The sequence below is a fragment of the Pipistrellus hanaki genome (assembly GCF_964339955.1).
Source record: "Pipistrellus hanaki genome assembly, chromosome: 11".
Classification (NCBI taxonomy): domain Eukaryota; kingdom Metazoa; phylum Chordata; class Mammalia; order Chiroptera; family Vespertilionidae; genus Pipistrellus; species Pipistrellus hanaki.
The window spans coordinates 5,539,070-5,555,243 of NC_140513.1; the positions used below are offsets into that span (position 1 = coordinate 5,539,070).

Here is a 16,174-nt window from a genome sequence, read left to right on the forward strand (position 1 = left end):
CGCCACACCTTTAGGAGGAACGCTGGGGCCCAGTGGTGGGTCAGTTTGAAGAGGAAGAGCAGAGGAAACTGGGGAAGCAAGAACTCAGGGCTGGAAAAGGTCAGCAGGAGAGGGCAGCTGGCGCGGGGCCTGGGCTCCGTGTCCCAGGAGCAGATGGCGTGCCACGTGGGCAACGTGTGAAGTCCTTCCTGCCGGGAGGTTCTGCCACATGGCCCAACTCTGCCCGGTTCTGAGCTCTGCCTCTGCCCTTGGGGCTGGCTGGCGGCTGCCCTGTCTGCCCAGCCTCCTTCTGGGGTATCTCCGAGTGCACCTGCTTCAAGCTCACCCCATCCTCTCCCCTCCCTGCTTCCTCTCCTGGCACTACAGAGGAGCGCCCCCTCCCGGTCTGGCCTCTTTCCCCTTCCTGGCCTGCCCGGTCCCGCAGGGCTGCTCCGCCTCCTTCAGTGTCTCTACGTCTCTGTGCGTGTCTGTCTGCGTGCCTTTCGTGTGTGCAGCTGCACGTGTGTCTCTGACCCTCAGGTCCGCCTGTCTCCATCTTCCCTCCCCGGAGACTCCCCCCAGGGCAGAGCCACGGCGGGCCTGGCACCTGGCTGGCTCTGCCCCGCCTCTGCCCCGCTCTGGCCCGGAGGGGTGAGCCTCGCCCCGGGTCTGCCTGCCCACAGAGGTGGCCGAGGGGGGTGGGCGCCAGCACAGGGCACAGGCCTGGCCCACCTCTTCCCGGGCCTGCACGGGGCCCTGCCTCGGCCCAAGCCAGGGCCCCGGAGGTTGGCTGGACACAGAGAGGATGTTTAAAAAAATAGAGAGAATTTAAGCTTCCCAAAAAAGACGGGGACGGAGGAGGCGATGGAGGCCGAGGTGGGGCGGGGAGGCAAGGGGCTGTCCGGGAGCTCTGGGTCCCCGGGGGCAGGACGCAGCCCTGCGCAGAGGGCTGTGCTCTACGGCCCGTCCGGCCGTGCCCCGCGGGCACGTCAGCCAGGCCCGGCTGGCGAGGGGAGGGCACCATATGGCTGTCGGCAGAGTCTGTGCGGGCGGCGGGGCCGGGAGGGCGGGGCTGGCCGCCGGGACCCTCGCCCAAGTGTCCATGCAGCCGGCTGGCTCTCAGGAGGCGAAGTAGGAACTCTGCATGGAGTAGAGCCGGTCGATGGGGTTCCCCACGCGGGCCTGCAGGGAGCCCACATCGGAGGAGCCGAGGAAGCAGTCGCTGAGGCTGGTTAAGGAGGTATCGCTGTCGATGTCGTGGAAGATGGAGTCGTTGCCTGGGGGGCAGAGGGGCGTCAGGAGGGGGGTGAGGGCTGAGGCTCCCGGGGGCCCTGTCGGCCTAGGGGCTGTGGCTGGAGGCGAGGGGGCGGCAGATGACCTGCCGACAGCTCCTGAGCGGAGGGGCCGGGCCATGGGGAGGGTCTCAGGGCCCCGCTCCTGCCAGGAGGAGGCGCGGGGGCTGTGGGCCCCGGGGTGGGGGTGGCTGCCCGGCCTCAGGCCCGCGGGCAGGGGGCAGGGGCGGGGCTGGGCGGGAGGGGTGGGGCGGCTTACCATAGGGGTTCATGTGGTCACCTGGCATTTGGGGTGGCGTGAGGCCCTGCTGGAAGGGGTCGCTGCTGCCGTAGGGGCTCTGCTCCATGGCCACGATCTGCTGCTGGGGCGGGGCCAGGGGCGTGTAGGAGGCCATCATGCCCTCCATGCGGCTCGACAGGACCTCTGCGGGCAGAGCGGCCGTCCGTCACCGCCAGGCCCCGCCCGCCCTGTTCCCCAGAAGCCCCCATGGGGGCACCCCCAGAGTCCCCGCAGATCTCCCAATCCCCCCGCCACCATAGCAGTCCCTCCGGCCTTCTCCATGTCTCCCCAGGGACACCCCACACCCTGCAGCTGGGCCCCCAGGACACAGAGCCCCGTTCTCCGAGCCCCGGCCCCTGCCCCAGACACACCCCAGCTCCCCCTCCAGAGCCAGGTTCTCAGAAGCCAGGGGCGCCCCTGCCCCCTCCTCCGGAGGCCCTGCCCTCTGGGAGCTCCCGCCTCCGGGCAGGCACCGAGGCAGGCGGTGAGGAGTCCATGTGTGGGTGCAGGAGTATCGGAGTGGGGCGTGAACCCAGGCCACAGGGCCCCAGGAAAGGCTTCCTGGACGGAGGGGCCCCCACCCCCGTGTGACTTAAAGAACCAACAAGGGTTTAACAGGCTCTAGAGGGGGCCGCTGGGAACCCCAAGGGCACACCCCCTGAGCTGCCTGGGGGATGAGGCAGTGGCTGCGGCCTCCGGAACCCACCGTCCGGGGAGAGGGGCTGAGGGAGCAGAGGGGAAGGCCTGGGCCCCGCGGCCATGGCCTTGAAGCCCTGGGTCAGCCTGGGAAACGGGCCCCAAAGTTCTGAGCGACGGGCCTGGGGTCTGCCTGTAGCCCTTGCCTCACCCCAGAGCAGGCAGCTCGGGGCCCCCACCCCCTTCAGTGTCCCAGAGAGGCCCCGTGCCTCCCTTCAAGGCCCTGAGGCTCCTGTCCCCCTGAGGCTGAGGCCAGGGAGGCCAGCCCCGGCCTTTTGGCAAAGCCCCGTGTTGGAGGGGCTGGCTCCTGTTCTTCAGCCCCTCCCCGTCCAGCAGGAGCCCAGCCTGCCTCCCCCACACCGGGCCTTTCTCTGAGACCCCGCAGTGGCCGAGGGGCACGTGGTCAGGGCGGGCACCAGCCGAGGGGCCCGTGGAGGCCGAGGCCCGTCTGCCCCTCACTGGCTGCGGGAGCCACAGGCCCAGCCTCCTCCTCGGTAACAGGACACGGAAGGCCCCTCCTCAGGGACCTGGAGCCTGAGCCGGAGCGGGTCATGGATGAGCTCAGGGCCCGGCGCAGGGGACAGGAGCAGAGGATGCAGTTTTCACGTCAGGAAGTCGCCACCCCTCCGCGCCCCCCCCTCCCACCTCTCCCGGGTCCTGTGGCCGCTGCCACCTCCGGCTTCACGGGGCTCCGCTGGTCCCCAGGCAGCCGTTCCCTGAGCTGGCGGCCTTGGGGGGTCCCGGGGAGTCTTGGTGTGAGTGAGGGCGCCAGGCCTCCTGGTCCCGCCCGGCCCGGCCCCGCTCACCTTGGCCCAGCCGCTGGGAGTTCTGCTGCTCCTGCTGCTGCTGGTGCCGCCGTGCCAGCTTCTTCATCTGCGGAGACACAGTGCGTGCCAGTCCCCGCCCTCCCCCGCCTCCCCGTTAGCTCCCCCCACACCAGGCCCTCTGCCTCTGCCCCAGCCCCCCTCCACTCTGCCTGGCGGGGCGGGACCCGCGGCCTCTCACCTTTGCTCTTTGGTTCTGAAACCAGACCTGGACCACGCGCACGCTGAGGCCTGTCTCTGCTGCCAGCGTCTCTCGGACCTGCCGGAGGGGGGCGGGGGGAGCAGGTCAGCCCGGGAGGTGGTGGGCGGGGTGTGTGTGTGTGTGTGTGGGGGGGGGGGGTGTGGGCGGGGGTGGATGGGGTGGGCGGGGGGGTGGATGAGTGGGGAGGTGGTGGGTGGGGGGGTGGATGGGGGAGTGGATGGGGGTGGATGAGCGGGGAGGTGGTGGGCGGGGTAGGGGGGGTGGATGGATGGGTGGGGAGGTGGTGGGTGGGGTAGGGGGTGGATGGATGGGTGGGGAGGTGGTGGGCGGGTGGAAGTGGATGAGTGGGGAGGTGGTGGGCGGGGTAGGGGGGTGGATGGATGGGTGGGGAGGTGGTGGGTGGGGTAGGAGGGTGGATGGATGGGTGGGGAGGTGGTGGGCGGGGTAGGGGGGTGGATGGATGGGTGGGGAGGTGGTGGGTGGGGTAGGAGGGTGGATGGATGGGTGGGGAGGTGGTGGGCGGGGTAGGGGGGTGGATGGATGGGTGGGGAGGTGGTGGGTGGGGTAGGCGGGTGGATGGATGGGTGGGGAGGTGGTAGGCGGGTGGAAGTGGATGAGTGGGGAGGTGGTGGGCGGGGTAGGGGGGTGGATGGATGGGTGGGGAGGTGATGGGCGGGGTAGGGGGGGTGGATGGATGGGTGGGGAGGTGGTGGGCGGGGTAGGGGGGTGGATGGATGGGTGGGGAGGTGGTGGGTGGGGTAGGAGGGTGGATGGATGGGTGGGGAGGTGGTGGGCGGGTGGAAGTGGATGAGTGGGGAGGTGGTGGGCGGGGTAGGGGGGTGGATGGATGGGTGGGGAGGTGGTGGGCGGGTGGAGGTGGATGAGTGGGGAGGTGGTGGGTGGGGTAGGGGGGTGGATGGATGGGTGGGAGGTGGTGGGCGGGGTAGGGGGGTGGATGGATGGGTGGGGAGGTGGTGGGTGGGGTAGGAGGGTGGATGAATGGGTGGGGAGGTGGTGGGCGGGGTAGGAGGGTGGATGGATGGGTGGGGAGGTGGTGGGCGGGTGGAGGTGGATGAGTGGGGAGGTGGTGGGCAGGGTAGGGGGGTGGATGGATGGGTGGGAGGTGGTGGGCGGGGTAGGGGGGTGGATGGATGGGTGGGGAGGTGGTGGGTGGGGTAGGAGGGTGGATGAATGGGTGGGGAGGTGGTGGGCGGGGTAGGAGGGTGGATGGATGGGTGGGGAGGTGGTGGGCGGGTGGAGGTGGATGAGTGGGGAGGTGGTGGGCGGGGTAGGGGGGTGGATGGATGGGTGGGAGGTGGTGGGCGGGGTAGGGGGGTGGATGGATGGGTGGGGAGGTGGTGGGTGGGGTAGGAGGGTGGATGGATGGGTGGGGAGGTGGTGGGCGGGGTAGGGGGGTGGATGGATGGGTGGGGAGGTGGTGGGTGGGGTAGGAGGGTGGATGGATGGGTGGGGAGGTGGTGGGCGGGGTAGGGGGGTGGATGGATGGGTGGGGAGGTGGTGGGTGGGGTAGGAGGGTGGATGGATGGGTGGGGAGGTGGTGGGTGGGGTAGGAGGGTGGATGGATGGGTGGGGAGGTGGTGGGCGGGGTAGGGGGGTGGATGGATGGGTGGGGAGGTGGTGGGTGGGGTAGGAGGGTGGATGGATGGGTGGGGAGGTGGTAGGCGGGTGGAAGTGGATGAGTGGGGAGGTGGTGGGCGGGGTAGGGGGGTGGATGGATGGGTGGGGAGGTGGTGGGCGGGGTAGGGGGGTGGATGGATGGGTGGGGAGGTGGTGGGTGGGGTAGGAGGGTGGATGGATGGGTGGGGAGGTGGTAGGCGGGTGGAAGTGGATGAGTGGGGAGGTGGTGGGCGGGGTAGGGGGGTGGATGGATGGGTGGGGAGGTGATGGGCGGGGTAGGGGGGGTGGATGGATGGGTGGGGAGGTGGTGGGCGGGGTAGGGGGGTGGATGGATGGGTGGGAGGTGGTGGGCGGGGTAGGGGGGTGGATGGATGGGTGGGGAGATGGTGGGTGGGGTAGGGGGGTGGATGGATGGGTGGGGAGGTGGTGGGCGGGGTAGGGGGGTGGATGGATGGGTGGGGAGGTGGTGGGCTGGGGGGTGGGGTAGAAGGATGAGCCTACCCCCGCCACCCCGGCCGCCCCTCACCTTCCGGCAGGGCTTGGAGGAGACCTCGAAGGACGCCTTGAAGGCCCTTCGCTGCTGCGTGGTGAGGATGGTACGGGGCCGCTTGGGCCTCCGGGGGTCCTTCCCGTCGTCCCCGCTGCCCTTGCTCTGGCTGCCCTGCCCCTTGGCGGGCTTCATGTCGCCGTCCTCATCCTCACTCTTCACTGTGGGGGACACAACCCTCAGGAGGCTGCTGCCCGATGGGGTCCCATCGCCTCCCGCCAGCACCTGCCATGGCCTCCGGCGCCTGGAGACCCAGGCCAGAGGCTAACCTGGAGAAAACCAGTCCTGCCAGCCAGGCCCCAGGGCTCAGAGAACCTTCTGGAAGCTTCCAGGGACTAAGAATTGACAGGCAAGGACCACGCTCCAGATGTTCTCACACAGGAATATTCATGGCCATGACAGACCACACACACACACACACACACACACACACACACACACACACTGGCACATGGGCCCACCAAGGCTCAAGCAATGCAGCTCACACACACACATACACACACACACACACACACACACACACACGCTCACAGGCAGGGCAGCCAGGCACGCACACACATGCATGCAGAGCCCGTGTATTCACCCAGAGACGCACCCACAATGCCATGCCCCGCTGGCCACCCCTCGCCCCAGGGTCGGAGTCTCAGATGCCAGCGCCCAAAGCCCCTGCCCAGCCCCCCCCACCACCGCCGCCCCCAGCCGCTCACCAGAGTCGGACTCGTCGGGGCTCACGGAGCTGAGCAGGTCCTTCTCCTTCTCGTAGTCGCCCTTGCACAGCAGCTGGCCCTCCTTGAGCACGAACTCGTCGCCCTTGCGCAGCTGCCGCTCGCACACGCAGCAGCAGAAGCAGCCCAGGTGGTACACGCACTCCAGCGCCCGCATCACGAACTCGGTGGGGGCGATCTTCTCCATGCAGCCGCTGCACTTGGCCGCGAAGAGCCTGTGGGCGCGGAGGGGGCGCGGAGGGGCAGGTCGGCCGGGCTCGGGTCCCTCCTGGAGGCCGCGGCCTACTGAGAGCCGCGCCCACCCCCTGGCCCTCCAGCCCGAATGGGAGAGGCCCTCCCTGGGCCCAGAGCCACCGGGGAGGGCCCGTGACCTCAGAGTGGGCGCTGGCACCCTGCCCGGAGGTGCCCTCTCGTGTAGCGTGTCAGCTCGGGGCCCTTTCCACGCAGAGACACAGTGGCCACTAGAGGGCAGAGGACGAGGCGAGCCTCAGCCTTTCCCAGGCTGGCCCCGGCCGGCCGGAGGGGACGGGCAGGCGACCCACAGGTCCCTCCACCCTCACCCCAGGATCCGCTCTGCCTCCTCCCTGCCCCTCCGCCACCCTCACATCCAAGCAATCCCCGCCCTGGCCAACCCACCGCCAGCCTGGGCCCACCTTCTTCTTTCTGAGCCACTGTCCCAGTCCCCGCCCAGGGCTCCTGGCCCCTCCGACCCTTCACCCTCCAGGAGAAGCGCCAGGAAGATCTGTCTGAAACACACCTGGTCCTGCTGCTTCCCTGCTCTAGACTCTCCCATGGCTCCCTGGTGCCCTGGGGGGAACATCAGGCTCCTGGGTCTGACACCCATAGCCCTTCGCCATCCTGCCTCTCCTCCCCCGACCCCTGCTCCCCCAGGCGGTGCTCCACAGAACAGCCTGCAGTTCCTCCAGAGCACCCTAACCCTGCCCCTCTCTCCGGCCCTGGGCTTGGCTAACACCCACGTATCCCTCTGCTCAGCGCAAGCACTGCTACCATGAGGTGATGTGTTTACTGAGCACGCACAGCCTGCCAGCTGCTGCTCTGAGCACTCTGCCGGCAGAAACTCTTTTAGATCTCGCTGCACACCTCTGAGCCGGGGGGACGCAAACCCCATTTTAGAGATTAGGAAATGGAGGTGCTCAGCGCTGGCGTCACATGCTCAGAGTCACATGACGGTAAACGACAGAGCCGCCTCTGAGCCTGGACCTATTCGGGGTCCCCCCATGACCACGGGGATCTGTTCCCCCCCCTCAGGATGCAGAGCCCGGTGGGGCTCCGGCCCCGGCCCGCGTGGGCAGAGGGTCTGGGCGGCTCGGCCCCTCCTCTGCCCGCACCCACTGACCGCTCCGCTGGCCGCCCGGCCCTGCCACGTGCTCGGCTCTGTGGGAACTCAGCCCCAGCCACACGTTGATGGAGAAATTTATGAAGAATCAAATTATTGCTGCTGGGAGGGAATTAAAACCATTTTTCATCCTCCGTGTCCCCGGGCCACGTCTGTGGGCGCCACCTTGGGAGCGCGGCGCGTCCCATCCCTCTTTATGGCCGCCGTCGCCGCGCAGATTGCAGCTGCAATTCTCCACTAATCGGCTCTGGAGCGGCCATAAACGGCCGGCGGCTCCCTCCCGGGCTGCTGCAGCACCGCCCACAGCGCTGCGGAGTGCGGGACAGGGCCAGCCCGCCCTGCCTGCTGCCCCTGCCCGGCCAGGGCACTCCGATGGGGCGGGGGCTCCCCAGCAACCCGGCCACCCCGCCATCCTGCCCTGCAGGCTCCTATGCAGCCTGCGAGGCCCGACGCCAACGCCACTTCCTCCGGGAAGCCTCCTGTGCTGGCCCCAGTCCCCTCTCCCATAAGACAGGGAGCCACCGAGCATCCCTCAGGGCTGTTGTCGGCATCCAGTGGCGCTGGGCATGGCACTCGGTGGATGAGGGTCACGTGGGAGGGACCGCAGTGCCCCTCAGCTCTGCACCGGCTCCCCAGGCAGGAGGCCCGCACCCCACCGGGGCCTCAGGGCGGCCAGGAGGGCTTATGACGCAGGCGAGTGAAGGTTTGGGGTGAGCAGAGGCTCCGGCCCCACTGTGTGCTCCCGGCAGACGGGGGGCCCCCAGCCCACACGGTGGGTGACTCTGCAGGAAGAACCTGGCCTGGATGTGGGCTCCCATCGGCCCTTTGGCTGGAGAGCTCTGTTCAGGGCACCACTACCCAGCAGCCCGTGGCAGCCCAGGCAGAGCGCTGCCCAGCTGACAGACATCTGCAGAGCTCGCTGCTCTGCCACGGGGGACAGTCTGTCCTGCCCCCTCCCTGTCCCTCTGTCCGGTCCCCACACTCCACCTTGGGTCCTTGGGGCCCCAGGAAGGTCTGCGGCCGCCTCTGGGGCCCACGGGTGGCCAGGCCGCGGCCGCCTCTGTGCCAGCACGGCGGGGCCAGGGGCTCCGGCGGCGGTCAGCACCTCGGGGCTCCCCAGGAGGCCCGCTCAGGCCGGGAGGGGGGCTGCGGGCGGTGACCCGCATTTGCAGGCGCTGCCACCAGGCCCTGCCACCGTGCAGGCGCGTTCAGAGCGGCCCCGCTAATGCCTTGGCAGCAGGGGGTCGATTGCTACTTTCTCCAAACTCATCAACACCATCTATTATTAATACTCCTCCGAAGGCCCCGCGCCGCCATTACCGCGGCAGCGCCAGCCGCTCGGGGCGTCATCTGTTATCTAGATTGCAAAAACCCGGGAAATAAAACAAGCAGCGCGCACTTTATAAACCGAATGTGCCATCCGTTAGGTCTCCGAGCCTCTCTCCTCCCCATAAAACATCAGGGGGGACACATGAAATACTCGCTCCCAATTACGGGGTGCCTTTGTCTGCCGTGCAGGGGTGAGAGCTGCGTGGGAGGGGCTGGGGCGCCGGAGGGGTCCCCTCCTCTGCTCGAGCCGCCCCTCCTCCCCTCGGTCCCTCCCACCAGGGCAGGATTGGCGGAAGCAGCTCGGAGAAGCAGACTAGCAAGGGAGGGTGGCACTGGCGTGGATGGGCTCAGGCGCAGGCTCAGTGCCTGGTTCCACACTCCTGGCTAGTGACCCGGCAAGTCACGTCCTCGCTCCGAGCCTCCGTTTACTTCCCTGTATAACGGGCTCACAAACACTGCCTGCTTCTCAGTGTGAAGACGCAGTAAACTGTCAGCACAGAGCGGGTCAAGGGCTGTGTGAGGCCAGGGGCAAGCCTCTCTCGGGATGTCCCAGATGCCGACCAGAGAGGCCGAGGGGTCAGCCTGGAGGGCCTCCCGCCGCTCTGCCTGCGCCCCCAGGGGCTCCGGAGCCTGGTGTGAAAGGCCCTGACCTCCATCCGGACTGTGACCTTGGGCAAGTCAGAGCCTCTGTTTCCTCATCTGTAAGGTGGGGACAATAGTCCCGACTCCTCAAAACCGTGCTGGGGATTCCAGAGGGGTGTGTCCCTGCTCCCACGCTGGGGCTGGGGGGCAGGGCGGGGGAGGGCCCTGGGGGCAGGGCATGCTGGGAACCCGGAGGCTCAGAGCCAGAGGAGCTGCCTGGCTTCCCCCGCCCGCTGCCTGTCCTCTGGGGTCCCTCCTCCCGCTCCCTCCATGACCCCCTTTCCAGATAACAAATCCAGAGGGCAGCTTTGGGACCACATCACAGGCACACGGCCTGGCTGGTCACCCACACGGCCCCCTCCCCATCTCTCATGTAAACTGCCACTTCCTCCCGCTTCCTATGCTGGGTCACCGTGCCCTCTGCCCCCGTCTGCCCCCAAACACCTGCTGGTTTGGAACGACCTGCTTGGGTGTCCCTTCTTCCAGGAAGCCCCCCGCCCCTCTCCAGCCTTAGATGCGTCCCTCTGAGTTCCCTGTCCTCATACCTGCCCCCCAATTGTAGCCCCGATACTAGGGACTCTGAATACTTCCAGGCCCACCTGCCCCTTGTCAGCTCTGAGCACCAGGCCCTGAGTACAAAAAGGTGAGCAATAAGTGTTTGCTGAACGAATACTGAACCAACCAGGACAGTCCTGCTCCGCCTGTGCAGCAGGAGAGGCAGTCCCCACCCCCAACCTGGCCTGGTGGGGGCCCTGGCCACCTGGCCTGGGGAGGCAGAGCCCCCTGGGAGGGGCTCTGGGAGGGGTGGGGCTGGAGCAGGCAGCCTGGGGTTCCATCTGGCCAAGACATTTAACATCTCTGAGCCTCAACTTCTCCATCTGTGAAATGGGGATGATGGTTTCTACCCACGGCGCTGCTGGGAGGGCCAGCACAGCACCAAGGAGATGCCACAAGAGCTGGTGTCTGCCCTTCTCTTGTCCCGCCTGGGTCCAACATGCCTGTGTCCATCCCCGTCACTGGAGCCTCTGAGTTTCTGGAGAGAGGCAGCCCCGACACCTGTCCCAGCCCCACCTCCCTCCGTCTCATGACCACCTGGGTTCTGTGTGGCCTGAGCTGGACAGAGCTCCCCTCGCTCCATTCCTCGTCTGTCCCATCGACACATCTGAGCACTGACAAAGCTCAATTGTCACCTGCCGGCATCACCACAGCAAGCCCAGAGCCCTCAGAGGGAGACTGCTTCCCGCCCATTTTACAGATGAGCACACCGAGGTGCCGAGGTGCAGGTTACTCATTCAAGGTCACGTGGCAGCATCGCTGTATACTCCCTCCCTCCTCCGGGCATCCAACCGTTTCTCTGCTTGTCAACCACCTCGCCCTGTGATCTGAGCTTCACACCCACGTCTGTCTGTCCTCAAGGCTCCGAACATCGTGGGACAGGAGACCGATTCACCCCGAGTTCCCATCGCTCAGCCTACGCCCGGGGCCTGGAGGTGCTGCGGAGTGGATTGTTCTTACGCCAAACTGAACATCTCCTCTCACAAGCAGCCCCCGACCCAGGATCATGTGTGATGGTGGAGCAGAAATTCCCTTTCTGGAGAGACGTCACCTCCCTTAAAGAGTCCCAGGCCATAACCTATCTCTACCTCCGCTGAGTTTTTGTTGGTTTATTTATTTAATGCTCAATGTATTAAAGTCCTCGAGCTAATAAGCCGAACTCCAAAGCCCATGTTTCCTGGAGCATCGGAACAGAGATTACACATCTGCTCCAGGAATTTCTCTGCAGCCGCTGATGACGGCAGAGGCGCACACAGTATGGCTGGTTCCTTCACCTCTGGAAAAACTGGGTTCCTAACGGCCGGGGGGACCCCAAGCTCTCCTCAGGGGTCTCAGACCCGCACCCTGGAATCCATACGGCAGGTATCGGGCCTGGAAGCTTGGCTCTGTCCCTCCTGGCACTGGAACCTCATGCCAGTTCCCTCTCTCTGAGCCTCAGTGTCTCCGTCTGTCCAATTGGGATAATGGCTGGGCACATGTGATAGGTCACAGGAGTGGGGCTCAAGGTCCCTGACATCCTCTCTCCAGGGCCCCCAGCACTCTGCTCGCCGTCCTTGCTCTCCCTCCTCCTCACGGCACTACCCTTCCCCCCCCCCCGCCCCCTCCCTCCCATCACCGGATGGCACAGGTTATGTAGCTCCTCGCTGGGTTCTCAGTCTAGGAGCATGCGACAATCTCAGGATCCGTCCCAACTCCCACTGATGGCACTCAGGCCCCACTCTGCCCGTCCCGCCTGGCCCCGGATCCCCTACCAGGCTGCCCCGCCCCTCACGGCTCCTGGGACACAGCCGCTCCTTCCTGCCTCCTCAGCGCTCAAAATCCCTCCTGCCGCCCAGGCCGGTCTTCCTCTGCCCTTTCCTTTGCTCCTTGTCCAAGCCCTTTTCCATCCTTCAAGACCCAATGTACGCGTCACCGCCTCTGGGAAGCCTTCCCCGATGCCCGCAGACCCAGCTATCTGTGTGTCCAAAGCCCCACTGACTGGGCGTCAGGCACTGGGTGCAGTTCGCCCCCGCGTCCTCGGGCTCTGCACGGAGGGGTGGTCCGTGAGGGGCTGCTGAACGAGCAAACGACCTTGTGGGACAGGGAACGGGCAGCCGGGAAGGACAAGGGGATAGTGGATACTCCGCGTCGGGGGCGTCTGAGAACACCACCAGGCGACAAGGGAAATGAACGTGCCCTCCCCTGTCCCTGCCCCTTCGCAACCACACACCCCGGAGCCCGGAGTCCTAACTGTCTTCTCAGGGAAGCTGTATTCGTGGCTCTCACTGGGCTGGGAGTCCTGCAGCGAACCCCTGCGGCCCCTCACCCCGATGGCCCCTCACCCCGACTCCCCAGGAAAGCCCGGGCGCCCTGTGCTATTAGATGGCCTCCCTGACCCCTGGAGGATCGGCCAGGCTGGACGCCTGACTCAAGACGGGCCAATCAGACCCCTGGCTGTGTCCCTTCCTTCCCCTGCTCATGGCTCTCGGGCCACCCTCCATCCTCAGACGTGTGTCTTCTCACAGCTCCACCGCCGGCTGTGTGCTATCGGCGCATTCACATCTCTTCTTTGAGCCTCAGTTTCCTCTTCTGTAAGACGGGGATGCTGACCCCTCCCTCAGCTGGCGGTTGGGGATCTGTGAGTTTTAACCCATGGGGGGCAGCCTCGCCCAGGGCCTGGCACACAGAGGGGCACCGTGCAGGGGTGTGCTCCCTCCCCTCCTCAGTCTCGCACCCTGCGGCCTGGCATACGCTCTGGAGCCTTCCCTTCCTCGTCTCTGATTTCAGTCGGCAGCCCCTGGTCACGTTGTTCCCTGGCCTCAGTCTGCCGGCCCCTGTGAGGGGTGGGCTTCCGCCAGAGCCTCCCGGGGGCCACACGGGGGAACAGGCAGATTCCAGGCCTGGAACCACTCCCTCCAAGGGGCCCACCAGGCTTGGTGCCTGGAACCCAGCCCCCCCTCTGTCCTCACTGGCTATACCTTTTTTTTTTTTTTTAAAGATTTTTAATCCATTTTTAGAGAGAGAGTCAGAGAGAAAGAGAAAACTCCGATGTGAGAGCAGCTGCCTTCTGCACGCCCCTTGCCAGGGATCAAGCCTGAAACTCAAGCATGTGCCCTGACCGGGAATCGAACCTGCAACCTTTAGAGGCACAGGACGATGTCCAACTAACGGAGCCACACCGGCCACGGCCCCACTGGCTGCACCTTCTCGCACTCACCCAGCACACAACCATGGAGGCTGGCTGGGAGCCACGCCCCTACAGGATGCCTGGGAGCAGCGTCAGCCCAGAGCGTGCTCCTGGGGTCCGCGGGGCGACTGGGAGGCAGGGAAAGGCGTGCTGGTCTCTGCAGGAGGGCGGGCACTTCCTGGGTAGAGTGGCCCGCCACACCACAGAGAGGAACCTGCTTCTGGAGGCAGAAGGAGTGGTCCGGGGGGGGGGGGGGGGGGTCTGAATCCCAGCTCCGCCACCCCAATCCCCGTCTGGCCTCGGGGGCAAGCCAACGACATCTTCTGAGCTTGTTTTCCCATCGGAAAACTGGGGACCACAGCCCCCACCTTCCAGGTACCCGTGATAATGTTCCCCACCCCCTGTGCCAAGCCTCGGAAGGGGCCCCTCCATAGCCGGTGCTTAGCGCGGTGGCTGAGGACATCATGGCTCCCGGACGGTGATGTCTGTGATGACGCCTGGTGAGGGAGGAGCTGGGATCACAGGCGCTGAGGGGACAGGGCCCTGGACACTCCTGGGGGCCCAGCTGCTGCTGCTGGGGTTTGCCTGCCACTTGGGGGACCTGATGGGGGGCAGGAGGGGCGTGGAGCAGGCAGAGGGGGCTGCCCGGCCGCCTCCCCCCTCCCCGCTCCGCGCTGACATCTCCCCCACGTGCCTGTCGCGTCCTTATCATTCCGGGCGTAGCTGTTTTTTATTTTGAGACAAAAAGGGGCCTGTTGATGGGGATCCAACTCAAACCAGCTGCAAACATCTGCTTTGATGCGGCGGCCGCGGCGGCGGGCCAGGCGGGCGGCGGCGGGAGCCGCAGGCGGGGCCGGTGCGCGCGTCAATCACGCGGCTGGAATGCGCGGCGGCCGGGCCTCGGACCGACCGGCGGCCGCCAGCGCGGGCCTCGCAGGGCCTCCGGCAGCCGCGCCGCGACAGGCCGGTCCTGCCGGGAGGGCGGCCGGCGCTTCCTGCGGGGCGCGGGCCCAGCTGTGGGGCCGCCGGCTCCTCGGCCCTTTGATCCGGGCCGGGGCGCTGTCGGGAGCCCCCCAGCCAGGGCTGGAGGTCACGGGCCAGGGCCAGGGTCAGGGGGGGCGGACACAGACCGGACCCCGGGGTGCACACATTCCCTGATTCCACACATTTATTTAGCGCCCACTGCGGTGCCAGGCGCTGTCTGGAGGCTGGGGGTAGAGCAGTGGGACAACTGGACCTCCCCACCCCAGCCTATCCCCACTTCCTTCTGCTCCTCTGGGCCAGGGGACAGGCGGCACATAGACACATCAGCCTGCAGGCCGCATGCGGAGTGCAACAGCCAGCGACAATGTGATGGAGAAAAGCGAGGCAGGACAGGGCAAGGGGCAGGCAGAGGCTTGCTGTCATCTGGAAAGGGGGGCGTCCCCTCCCCCACAGCGGGAACAGCAAGCGCCAAGGCCCTGGGGCATGGGTCTGTCTGGGGTGCTGGGGAAATGACACGGAGGCCCCTGTAGTTGGAGAGGAGGCGACGGGAGCGACGGGAGGGGACGGATTGTGTAGGCTCTGAGCAAAGGGGGATCGAATCCGACTGACATGTAAAAACGGGGTTCCTCAGCAGCCATGTGGGGGTGGGGGAGGGGGGAGCAGGGAGGTTATCTCAATAATCCAAGCGGAAGATGAGGTCCCTTCAGACCAGCCGAGAGCAGGGAGGGGGGGGGTGCTAAGAGGTCAGACCCGGATGCATTCTGAAGACAGGGGCCCGGGAGGAGGTGCAAGGATAGAGGCCTGGGGGAGCCCAAGATCCGGGCCCGAGCAACCAGAAGGCTGAAATGGAGTGGAGACTGAGGCAGGTGGGGGAGGGGGAGAGCTGGGATTGCAGGCCTGGGCATGTTACATGTGAGCTGCCTTCTGACAGCCCTATGGGTGCAGCTGGGGGCTGCTGCATATGAGTTCTAAGAGGCCCATGCTAGAGATACTGTCAGGAGCTGCCAGGATAGACACACACACACACACGCAAGCACACGTGCAGACACATACATACATACAGCCATGCACTCTCTCATACACACACCACACACATGTACATGTACCCACGCAGACACATATATACAGACATTCTCTCTCTCTCTCTCTCTCTCTCTCTCTCACAAATATGTATGCCTGTAGAGGGAGCTGCTGTGGACACGGCTCGGCACCTTTGGGACTCTGATCCGTGGGGGTGCTGGGCCAGGCCCAGGAGTCTCTTTCCCTTTGGAGACACTGGGTTTCCCCTGTGACCCAGGGGGAGTCACGGGTCTGGAGCAGGTGGGAGGGGAGCATCACGTCACACTGATGGCCCCCCACATGCCCTCAGGCAGGGAGAGCTGCAGGAGAACCTGGGCCACAGGCACGGAGGGCTGTGAGCTCCTGGCGGGCACCGCTAAGGGCTCCACCATCTCATTAACCCTGGGGCTGGTGCTCGCTCCTCTCTCTTCTGCCTTCACTGGCGAATTCAGTTCATGCGCCGACTCACGGAACCATTCATTCACTGCCTACTATGCGCCAGGCCCCGTGCTGGGCTCCCAGTAGGAAGGAGCCTTCTCCTCTCTCCTATACATCAGACCCCTCTGAACTGACCCCACACTCCCTTCTCTCAATGCCACTGAGCCACCAGCTCCTAGTGGCCAAACCCAGCAGCCACGGTTATCGCTACGGTTACTAAGTTTATTGAGTGTTCCCTACATACCACACCCTGTGCCTTTTTTGCACTCGGACCCCTCCCCCTGAGGCCCCTGAGAGGTGGGCGTTGTCACCCTCTTCTCACAAGAGAAGGAAGTGATGCTCCAGAGGGTGGCCGCTGCTCAGCGTCAGACCTGAGGCGGAAGCCGGGACCTGGGGCTCAGGGCTGGGCCTTCCTCCTGCCTCGCTGTGGGACTCCGGGACCGCCCTGTGCGTGGAGCCCC

At 66.1% G+C, this 16,174-nt stretch overlaps 1 protein-coding gene across 2 annotated transcripts in view; it reads right to left on the bottom strand.

Moving 5' to 3' along the window:
• Window positions 1–422: 422 nt before the first annotated feature.
• Window positions 423–16,174, bottom strand: part of LMX1B (LIM homeobox transcription factor 1 beta) — a 79,534-nt gene continuing 63,782 nt past the window's right edge. Inside the window, exons 3-8 of one of the 2 annotated variants that reach the window (XM_084898393.1) lie at window positions 6,166–6,398; window positions 5,438–5,619; window positions 3,253–3,330; window positions 3,054–3,120; window positions 1,531–1,695; window positions 423–1,256 (exon numbers count right to left, since the gene is read on the bottom strand). In XM_084898393.1, coding sequence (XP_084754519.1) covers window positions 1,099–1,256; window positions 1,531–1,695; window positions 3,054–3,120; window positions 3,253–3,330; window positions 5,438–5,619; window positions 6,166–6,398 — 883 coding nt within the window. In that variant the 3' untranslated portion in view covers window positions 423–1,098. The remainder of the gene's footprint in view (window positions 1,257–1,530; window positions 1,696–3,053; window positions 3,121–3,252; window positions 3,331–5,437; window positions 5,620–6,165; window positions 6,399–16,174) is intronic. The other variant, XM_084898394.1, reaches the window with a different exon arrangement.